This window comes from Pristiophorus japonicus, chromosome 4 (genome assembly GCF_044704955.1).
Source record: "Pristiophorus japonicus isolate sPriJap1 chromosome 4, sPriJap1.hap1, whole genome shotgun sequence".
In the NCBI taxonomy this organism is placed as follows: Eukaryota; Metazoa; Chordata; class Chondrichthyes; family Pristiophoridae; genus Pristiophorus; species Pristiophorus japonicus.
The window spans coordinates 81,429,166-81,440,672 of record NC_091980.1 but is presented as its reverse complement, the minus strand read 5'-3'; the positions used below and the strand labels follow the sequence as shown (position 1 = coordinate 81,440,672).

Below are 11,507 nucleotides of genomic sequence, written 5' to 3'. Positions count from 1 at the left end.
GGAAGGAGGGAGAGTTTCGAGCTTTAGAGCAAATTGGGAAAAAAAAATTAGCTGTTACCATCCATATATTTGCCTGAATTTGGTGCCTATAATGGAGGGAAAGGAGGAGGCGACACAGCACACTGTGGGGACTGATGCTGGCGAGAGCAGTGAGCTGGGTGAGGAGCACATTGGAGGGGGAAAAGAATGAGGAGGTTCTCGGACAAGGCAAATGCCTCCCTCCTGCCGGAGGTCGAGTTACGCTGGGGTGATTTAACACAGGGAGGGCATGGGAAGCCCATCCCAAAGTGCCTACCAGAAGATGTGGGCCGAGATAGCACAGGTGGTCTCGTCGGCGACCAACCAAGTGTGTGAGGGCAACCAATGCCGCAAGCGAAGGAATGACTTTGTTGGATCCACAAGAGTAAGTATTACATTTATTTACATGTACTTATGTATTTATATAATTTGATTTGTAAGAGTCATGAGTGACTATCATCAGATGTGAGGTCTTTCACTTTTACTGGGAATGTTGTACTCAAAGCCTGCGTTCACAGTGTACATCTTTAGGTAAAGAATAATAATTATCATTATGATCATGATTACATCTGTCGGTTATGTGTTGTATCAATCTTTGTGACAATACCGAGCAATGACATCATGCAATGACCTCATGCCATGTCGTCCTGTTACCTTTTATAGAAGAAGCTATCGAAGATGAGGTCTGTGCAAAGGCGAACGGGTCATGAGCGATATCACTGATATCGAGGAGAGGCTGCTCACACTCGTGGGGCAGCACCCCTGGACGGCCATGCAAGCAGCTGCAGACCCTGAAGTGATGCCACGTGAGTAAAGTATACGCCATTGCGTGATGTAAGGTCAATTGATGCCAGACCCACTCATATCTGAAGATTAATATATGATAGATGGTTTCTAAAATTGGCCTAATGAAAATCATTGCAATGCACAATGTGTTGATGGTCATGAAATGTGATGTCTGTGATGATTTTGATAGCAGTGCTGCTTTTGTTGTGCATAGAAACATAGAAACATAGAAAATAGGAGCAGTAGTAGGCTATTCGGCCCTTCAAGTCTGCACCACTATTCAATATGATCATGGCTGTTCCTCTATCTCAACACCATATTCCTGCTTTTTCCCCATACCCCTTGATACCTTTTGTTTCTAGGAATCTATCCATCTCCCTCTTAAATATATTCAGTGACTTGGCCCCCCAGCCTTCTGTGGTAGAGAATTCCACAGATTCTCTACACTCTGAGTGAAAAGATTTCTCCTCATCTCGGTCCTAAATTTCCTACCCCATATCCTGAGACTGTGGCCCCTTGTTCTAGACTTCCCAGCCAGGGGAAACATCCTCCCCGCACCCAGTCTATCCAACCCAGTCAGAATTTTATACTTTTCAGTGAGATCCCCTCTCATTCTTCTAAACTCTCGTGAATACAGGCCTAGTCGACCCAATCTCTCCTCATATGACAGTCCTGCCATCCCAGGAATCAGTCTGGTGAACCTTCGCTGCACTCCCTCCATGGCAAGTATGTCCTTTCTTAGATAAGGAAACCAAAACTGCACACAATACTCCAGGTGCGGTCTCACTAAGGCCCTGTATAACTGTAGTAAGACGTCCTTGCTCCTGTACTCAAATCCTCTTGGAATGAAGGCCAACATACCATTTGCCTTCCTATCTGCTTGCTGCACCTGCATGTTTGCTTTCAATGACTGGTGTACAAGGACACCCAGGTCCCTCTGTATATCGGCATTTCCCAAGCCATCACCATTTAAATAATACTTTGTCCTCATGTTTTTCCTACCAAAGTGGATAACCACATTTATCCACGTTATACTGCATCTGCCAAGCATTTACCCACTCACTCAACCTATCTAAATTGCCTTGCAGCGTCCTTGCATCCTCCTCACAACTCACAATCCCACCTAGTTTTGCGTCGTCAGCAAACTTGGAAATATTACATTTGGTTCCCTCATTTGGTTCCCTCATCCAAATCATTTATATATATTGTGAATAGCAGGGGCCCAAGCACTGAGCCCTGTGGTACCCCATTATTCACTGCCCGCCATACTGAAAACGACCTGTTTATTCCTACTTTCTGTTTCCTGTCAGTTAACCAATTTTCAATCCATGCCAATACAATGGGCCCAAGTTTCCACAAGAAAAAAAACGGGCGCCCCTCCGAGCTGGGCGCCCGTTTTTCGCGCCTAAAACGGCGCCTAAAAAAAAAAATCGCGATTCTCCAGCGTTCTGCAGCTCCTTGTCTGCCTGGCGCGGCGTGCAGGGGGGCGGAGCCTACACTCGCGCCGATTTTGTAAGTGGGAGGGGGCGGGTACTATTTAAATTAGTTGTTTTCCCTGCCGGCAACGCTGCGCGTGTGCGTTCGAGCGTGTGCGCGCGTGCGTTGGAGCGTTCGCGCACGCGCAGTGTGAAAAAAACATTGGCACTCGGCCATTTTATAAAGTGCTGCAGAAAACGTGAAGATTTGTTCTTGGACCCCTGCAAAGGCTTGTATTTTAATTTTATTGATATTTCTGTGTATGAGGGAGTGCTTTTAGCAGCACTGCTGAAGAAATCACCTGCTGAAATCAGTGAGTTCAGCTTTTCACTGCTAAACTTGCAGTACCTGTGCCTGCAAATTAAGGACTGTGTTTGGAGAAAAAAAAGTGCCAATTCAACTTTGCAATGGATCAACCTCTACCAAGAAAAAAGAATTTCTTACATGAGGAAGTTGAGATATTAGTGAATGTAATTGAGCAGAGATGGCAGGAGCTAGATACCAGCAACAGAGGTCGCATAAAAGTGCCACCAAAAGAAATGAAGAAACGCTGGAACCAAGTTGCAGAAGATTACTGCACAGTGGTGAATACCAGGAGATCTGGAAGTCAGTGTAAAAAGAAATGGCACGACCTTGGTCAAGTAGTTAGTGTAAGTAATATTTCCCATTTTTAATTTAATCGTAATTGTAACCTGGCTATCTGTATGTCCCACCTTGCAGACTGACATACTCTCTAAAAAGTTATATTTTACTCTTTGCAGAAGAAATTGGCCCACGACAAAAGGGAAGCAACTCGAACAGGAGGCGGCGTGCCCAATCTGCATCCACTGACACCCTTGGAACAAAGGGTAGCTGCTATGATGAGTCGGACATGGAGTAAACCAATCGGTGCAGCACAAGCTGGGCCCGCACGCGAGGAAGAGGGTAAGTCCTGAAAATGCATCGTGGCTCTTTAAATCAACCTGCTGCCTGGCCTGCTATGTGTGAGAGTACTCATGCCACCCATCCGGCCCCCTCCCTTGCTGTTAAGCATTTGACTGTTCTGATGTATTTTGCAGAACATAATGATGATGATGATGTTGATGATGATGATGATGCTGCTGCTGCTGCTGCCAACCCTGAGGATCCTGAGGGTACAGAACAAGGACCAGTACAACCAGCTGCGGACGATCCAGACTGGATGATGGCAGCGATGACTGAAATGTCTGCAGGGGAGAGCTTCCAATTAAATGTTTATGAGCCCCCATCAAGGGGCATCAGAGTTTCAACCCCTAGCATAGGTCTTGGTCCCACCTTCCATGCTTTCGCTTCCGATGTTGCGGGTCCCAGTGGTGCTGCTGGTATAATGCAGCTTTCTACAGTCACTGCACTACCGTCCCAGCCTCCCTCTCGCATAGGTTCTGGTTCCACCTACTATGGTTTCGATTCCGACGCTTCGGGTCCCAGTGTTGCTGCTGATATCATCGAGCAGTTTACACCCATTCGTCCAACATCCCAGCCCAAGGCTCGCACTCGAGTGCTGTTGTCTGGAACACAGAGCATCCCACCATTCCAGCCCGAGCCTCTCCCTCCAGTTCAGCCATCTGGAACACAGATTGTCCCACCGTCCCAGCCCGCGCCTCCCAGTGTAGTGGTGCCACGAGGCAGACCCAGGCAGAGGAGAAGGAGATTGGAGACACGCTCTCCTGAAATGCAGCGTGCAACAGATGTGGCTGAGGTTGTGGCATTGGCTATGGAGACCAATGAGCTTACCCGATCACTCATCAGTGGCGTCAATGCAGTAGGTGACGAGTTGACGGGCCTGACGGGAGAAATAGCAGTAATGACACGGGAACTTAGGGAGGGAATGTCCGAGGGAGTGCAATCGATGGCACAGGTCATCAGGGAGGGCATGCAAATTACGGCACAGGCCATCAGGGAGGGCCTGGTTGAGGTAGCTGCTGCAATAAGGGCACACAGCCCAGCCAATCAAATGACACCCCCATGAGGAAGTGAACGTTCACTGAGATGTGGATGAGACATGGTTGCAGCCTTTCTTTGCTGCTTTTGTTCTTGTTCTTGATGTAGCTGTAGTACCATTTTTCAAATTGAAATTGTTTTGTAAGTTTTGTTACGTTACAACTTATAAGGGAGCTTATGGTTTTTAAGTGATCTTATAGTGTAAATGCCCTGACATTTTTTTGTATCTTATTTAATTTTGCACCTAAAAAGTGATCCTGAAGTTTAAAAGTGTTCTTCAGAGTGTAAGATTTTTCAAATTGAAATTGTTTTGTATGTTTTGTTACGTTACAACTTATAAGGGATCTTATGGTTTTTAAGTGATCTTATAGTGTAAATGCTCTGACATTTTTTTGTATCTTATTTAATTTTGCACCTAAAAAGTGATCCTGAAGTTTAAAAGTGTTCTTCAGAGTGTAAGATTTTTCAAATTGAAATTGTTTTGTAAGTTTTGTAACTTTACAACTTATAAGTGATCTCAGGGTTTTCAAGTGATCTTATAGTGTAAATGCTCACACATTCTGTAAATTATTTAATTTTGTATCTAAAAAGTGATCTTGAAGTTTAAGTGATCTTAGAGTGTAAAATTTTTCACATAGAAAGTGTTTTGTTACTTTTATAACTTTACAAGTTTTTAAGTGATCTTCAAGAGTCATATTAAAATGTATAGTTTGATACAACAAATATTTTATTAGAGTGACGTTAACTTTTTAATAAAATATTTTTTCATTAAAACTGTTTCATGTTCCATTAACACAACACAACGTAGGAACAACCACAAAGAATAAACATGTCCATATGCAAAAGTGTTCGCAGAGCCCTCAGGCATCAGTAGTTGAAGCGTTCATGGATGAGCTGCTGGCGCAAGGCTCGAGCAATCATTAAAGGGGCACGATGGACGGCCCTCCTCCGACCTCGTGCTCCGGCATCAGGCACTTGCATGCTTTCCTGATTGTTGTTATCATCCACATCCTGGTCTTCCGTAATACTATCATCATGCACTGGACCCTCACGTGGGTCTTCGGGTTCCACTACCAGCTCCTGCTGCCTCATGATGGCTAAGTTATGAAGCATGCAGCACACAACAGTGAAGTGACCGACAATCTGAGGAGAGTATTGCACCTGTCCTCCGGAATGATCCAGGCATCGGAATCGCTGTTTCAATATGCCAATGGTCCTCTCAATGATGCTGCACGTCGCAATGTGCGCCATGTTGTATTGATGGTCAGCTTCTGTCCGTGTCATGCGTAGAGGTGTCATGAGCCAGGTGGTCAGGCCGTACCCTTTGTCTCCCAGTAGCCAGCTCTGCCCTTCTGGCTGCTGCTCAAACATGTCAGATATAACGCTGTCGCGTAGGATGCTGCCAGGGTATCTCGCATCGACTGACATGATGCGCGGCTTGTCATCACACACGAGCTGCACATTGATCAAGTGGAAACCTTTCCTATTTCGGTACTGCTCAGAATCCTCCACGGGTGCTCGCAAGGCTATGTGGGTACAATCAATGCAGCCCTGTACCTTTGGGAAGCCGGCAATCCTGAAGAAGCCCACAGCCCTCTCATGGATCGCTTGTGCGGTCATTGGGAAATTGATGAAGTCATTCCTTCGCGCATTAAAGTGCAGCTGTGACCTGGTAAACGCAGGTATGTATTGCACGTTGAGAGATGGCACACACATCTCCAGTTGTAGCCTGAAACGATCCCGAGGCATAGAAAGAAATTGCAGCTGTTACCTTCACTTCAACAGACAAGGCAGTTGTCCTTCTGCTTCTGGGCTGCAAATCTGCTCTCACCATATCACAGATCTGAGTGACAACTTCTCTGCGAAAACGCAGCCTTTTCACACAATCAGCCTCGCTCATGTCCAGGTATGAGTGCCTGGTTCGATATTGTTGACGTGGGTAAGGTCTCCTGCCCATCAACCTACGGGCTACGACGTTCCTGGTGCGGTGAGCTCTAATCAATTCTCTCCTATGCAGTGAATTGATGGCGAACCATTGCATAATACGTGGTGTTGACAATGCAGCACCCATTCTGCAAATGTAAATATAAAACTGTCGATGTGGCTGCCTCGTTACTGCCTGCCCCTCCCCCCCTCCCGCTCGCGGGAACATTAATCTTTTCTTTGCTTATAAATGTTTATTCAGGTTGGATTTATTTGTATAATATTTGTATAAGTATAAATAAGGATTTATTGTCGAATTTAATGTTCCCTTCCCCCCTCCCCCCCACCTCGTTCTGGACGCCTAATTTGTAACCTGCGCCTGATTTTTTAATGTGTAGAACAGGTTTTTTCAGTTCTACAAAAATCTTCACTGGCTCCATTCTAACTTAGTTTGGAGTACGTTTTCACTGTGGAAACTTTCAAATCAGGCGTCAGTGGCCGGACACGCCCCCTTTTGAAGAAAAAATTCTGTTCTAAACTAGAACTGTTCTACCTGACTAGAACTGCAGAAAGAAAAATGTGGAGAATTGCGATTTCTAAAATAGGCTGTTCTCCACCAGTTGCTCCTAAAAATCAGGCGCGAATCTTGTGGAAACTTGGGCCCATAATTCTGTGTGTAGCGCTGAACTCACCTTGTGACCCTAGCACCCGCTTCTCCTCTAATAACCTCATTTGTGTTTTGCGGCTCAGCCAGCAGCGCGACCCCAGGTGAGGCCAGAAGGTGGGGGCGCGGGCCGGACTCAGCAGACGATCCTACATCTGCTGAGGAGCTCTGATTCTCGCCCATCGATCCACTGGGTCTGTTCTCCATGGATGAGAGCGCTGACTTCGAGAAACCTGCATCGCCAGGCTCCAGAAGGCATTCCACCCCAAGGCCATCTAGTGCTCCTCCGGCCAATGCCGCCTCCACTCTGGAGGTACTGGCCCAAGCACCTCACCACAGGGCACCCCATTTATCCCCAGGACGGCGCCGACCCCGCGGAGGTTTCCTGGACGCGGCAGGTCTGGTCCACGAGCGCCAGATGAGAGCGGAGAGATGATTACATTGTCCAGGAGAACTGTCGACATTGATGACCAGATCCTCGATGCATTGGGGTGCGTATCCCGACAGCTGGTCACCATTTGCGGCACCATGTCTGAGTACATTCCACAGATGGCGGAGGCCCTGAAGGCAATAGCCCAGAACACGGCTGGCACAGGTCTTCCAGTGGTCCTGAAGCATGGCACTCCACCCCTAGGTTCTGCACCACCAGTGCAAACGACAGATGGGAGGCAGGATCAAGATCCTGTTTCTGCATCAGAGAATGTTCCCACTTCGGCAACCCCCGCTCCCGTACCCGTGCAACCACCGCCTCTGCCTTCACCCCCCTCACTGCCTGAGGAACTCCTCGGACAGGTGGCATGGAACGAGGAGGGGAAGGGGTAGAGGTGGGGAGAAGAAGGGGAGCGGGGAAGGAAAGTGAGGTGCATGTCTGCAGGTGAAGGCTGTGTTATATCTCCATCTGGGTGTATGCAGTTTGTTGTAATGTATGGGGGGAGGGGGCCACCCTGCTGCTTTGCCTTTGTATTCTGTGTTGCTGGACATGTTGACCATTTGATTGATGTCAATGGTTGAAAAAGTGGGTTGCGGGTGGGGTGTTTTTGCCTGTGATACTTATGAATTCAAACCAATGGTCGAATAAAATGTTTCTTATTCAACATAACCTGTTTGCACATTGTCTCAGATAGCTGGACCATTACACACTGGTGATTCCTTAACATGAAAGCATTCAATAAAACTTAACTTAAATCAATTTAAACTTTAACTAGCACCAAGGTGATGCCCACCATTGGTGTCTGAGTTGCACACACTCAGCTTTGTCAATTACAGCACCGTTCTTTCAGGCAAATCATTCATTTATGAACTCCTGACGTAAGAGTCTTGCAGCTATGTAGCCACCACGGGCCCTTTCCTGCGGTCTGGAGGGGGTCGTGGGCATGGTTGCATAGTCAGCCTGATTGTCTGGCCCTAGCTCAGCGGCCATGCCCTCGTCCTCCTCTTTCTCTCTCTCCTGATCTGACCATCAGTCCCTTCTCGCAATTCTTGTCCCCTCCTGATAGCCAGGTTGTGCAGCATGGAGCATACGACCACGAATTTAGCTACTTACTTAGGGTTGTATTGTAGCTCCCCTCCTGAGTGGTCCAGGCATCTGAAGCGCTGCTTAAGCACAGTTATTATTTGCTGGACCAAATTGCCTGTGCCTCTGTGGCTCTGTTTATATCACTTCTCAGGTTCAATATGGGTGTCACGCAGGGGGGTCATCAGCCAGGTGGCTAGGTCATCACGAAGCAACCAGCATTGTCCTTGTGGCTGATTCTTAAAGATGTCAGAGACAGCGCACTCACTCAGGATGTGAGCCTCATCGAAGCTGCCCGAACATTTGGCATTCACTGTCATTACTATCTGCTTGTGGTCAACAACTAGTTGGACCTTCAGGGAGTGAAATCCTTTTCTGTTACGAAAAAGCTCTGGGTCCTGAGAAGGTGCCCACATGGTGATGTGAGTGCACTGTATTGCTCCCTGCATCCTGGGGAACTTAGCAATGCAGTAGAATGCTCCAGCCCTGTCAGTCTGATCCCCCATGATCATGGGGAAGCTGATAAAGTCCATCCTGCACGCAGACAGGGCCTCCGTGACCTGTCTAATGCAGCGATGTGTGGCTTGGTGAGACAGAATGGGAATCTCGACTGCGGAGGCCCGAAAGGAAATGGACGCGTAGAACGACAGTGCCGCGGTGACCTTGACCTCGACGGGCAGTGATGTCCTGATGGCAGGCTGCATATCTGGCCTGATGAGCTCACATATTTCAGTGATCACCACCTTGTTGAAGCGCAGTCTCCGAAGGCAGGTGTGGTCGGACACATCGAGGTAAGACCTCTTCTCCCTGTAAGTGCGGGGTGTGTATGGTCTGGACCTCCTCCTCATTCTGGCACATCTTAGACTGAGCACACAATGATGTACATTAAACGTTGTGCCATTTGCACCCTGCAGCATCTGCGTATTAATCGATGCAGGCTGAGAAATAGCTGGCCCCATTCCAATGAAGTATAATAGCGATTGATCAGAAGCAATAATTTCCTCACTAAAAGACACCTACATTAAAACCCAATCATCCAGAGTCTGAAAAGATGCCTGTTGAGATAGTCACTTCACCTGAGAAGAACTCCAGAGTCAATCCAAACACCCCCAAAGTTGAAGCAGCCTTTTGAATGAAGCGACCTGTGATTTGAAAAATGGCGCCCACACCGATGTGATTAGTTCAGAACAGTTCCACTTTTTCAGAGCGGTGTTTTGGGCGAGCGATATTGTGGGCGACATGTGAGCGAGGTGAAAGTGACGCTGGGCAATACACTGGGCATTAGTTTTGGCAAATTTGATCTTTACGACAAAGAAAAGTGGGCGGTCCGTATTATTGAAACTCGCCATTAATTACGTGCGGAAAGTAACGCTGGTCGATATTATGGGCGTTGGTTTCGCCCATTCTGATGATTCCGCCCAAAAGAAGTGGGCGGGCAGTGTTATTTTTGCCCGGCGTTATGTACATGCCGAATGTAACGCTTGGTGATAAGTCTCCGAAAAATGGGCGTCAATTTCCATTTTGTTGCCAAATCGGCGATATCTGGCCGTTATACCTCATTGCAGCGGTAAAATGGACTTTAAGAGGGCGTTATGCATGCTAAAATAATGGAAAATCTAGCCCAATATCTTTTGTTGTGTATCACCATGCAAGTTATGTATGATGATTATTTTGTTATGATTACTTCTTCATTAAGGAGGGAGAAGCTCCGCCTACTGGACTTCTGCTCCACCCATTGGACTACCATGGTAATGCAACTACCGCTGTAAATAATAAAACGATCATGTGACAAGGTCATATGACTAGTTCCTGTGGAGCCATCATGTGTATGTGTGTGTTTGTGATGTCGTAGAGAACATAATCACATGTTTCCACATGTACGCTGATGACACTCAACTCTATCTCATCACCAGCTCTCTCGACTTCTCCATTCTATTTAACTTGTCAGACTGTACGTCCACCATCCAGTACTAGATGAGCCGATAATTTCTTCCAACTAAACATTGGGAAACCAATACCATTTTCTTTTGTGCCCACTACAAACTCTGCTCCCAAGCCACTGATTCAATCCTCTGCCTGGCAAAGTTCACAACATTGGTGTCATATTTGACCCCGAGATGAGCTTCTGACTACATATCCATGCAATCACTTAAACTGCCTATTTCCATATGTGGAACATTGCTCGATTCCACCTCGCCTCAGCCCATCTGCCGCTGAAACCCTCATCATGCCTTTGTTGCCTTTAGACTTGACTATTCCAACACACTCTTGGCCAGTCTCCCATGTTCTACCCTCCATAAACTTGAGGTTATCCTAAACTCTGCTGCCCATGTCCTAACTCAGACCAAGTCCCATTCACCCATCATCCCTGTGCTCTCTGATGTACATTGGCTCCCAGTTAAACAATGCTTCGATTTCAAAATTTTCATCCTTGTTTTCAAATTCCTCCATGGGCTTGTCCCTCGTTATCTCTGTAATCTCCTCCAGCCCCACAACTCCCCAAGATATCTGCTCTCCTCTAATTCTGGCCTCTTGAGCATCCTCAATTCTAATCGCTCCACCATTGGTGGCCGTGTCTTCAGCTGCCAAGGCCCTAAGCTTTTGGAATTCCTCCCTAAAACTCTCTGCCTCTCTAGCTCTCTTTCCTCCTTTCAGACGCTCCTTAAAACCTACTGTTTTTTAACAAGCTGTTGGCCATCTGCCCTAATATCTCCTTATGTGGCTCGGTGTCAAATTTTGTTTTATAATGCTCCTGTGACGCACCATGGGAAGTTATACTATCTTAAAGGCTCTATATAAATCCAAGTTTTTGTCATTGTTGTTGTTATTGTTGTTGTGTATCACAGGCCACTTGCTCATTGAGGCAAGAACATTCTTTTTCATTGTTATGATTCAGACTTCTCCAGACACAACACATACAAAGCCGATGCTTCGTATGAACTGAAACACAGTCTTGCGCAAAATATAATTTGAGATATGTGTGCCCTGGCTTGAAAGAGCTAGGTCTTGGTCCAGTGGCAAGGATTAACCAAGACGACTGGAACCCAGCTCTGTTACCACTAACTAGTATATCAGAAGTGTCCGACCCATAAAGCCCTTTGAAATGCAGTCTTAGCTGTGAGAAGTTAATTTACAAGACAATGGCACTTCACACCAGTGATGTACAAG

The 11,507-nt window shown here is 46.7% G+C and overlaps 1 protein-coding gene across 1 annotated transcript in view; it reads left to right on the top strand.

Moving 5' to 3' along the window:
• Window positions 1-724: 724 nt before the first annotated feature.
• The window catches only part of LOC139262462 (uncharacterized protein CG45076-like), a 35,985-nt gene continuing 25,202 nt past the window's right edge, over window positions 725-11,507 (top strand). Inside the window, exon 1 of the mRNA XM_070877647.1 lies at window positions 725-824. Coding sequence (XP_070733748.1) covers window positions 725-824 — 100 coding nt within the window. The remainder of the gene's footprint in view (window positions 825-11,507) is intronic.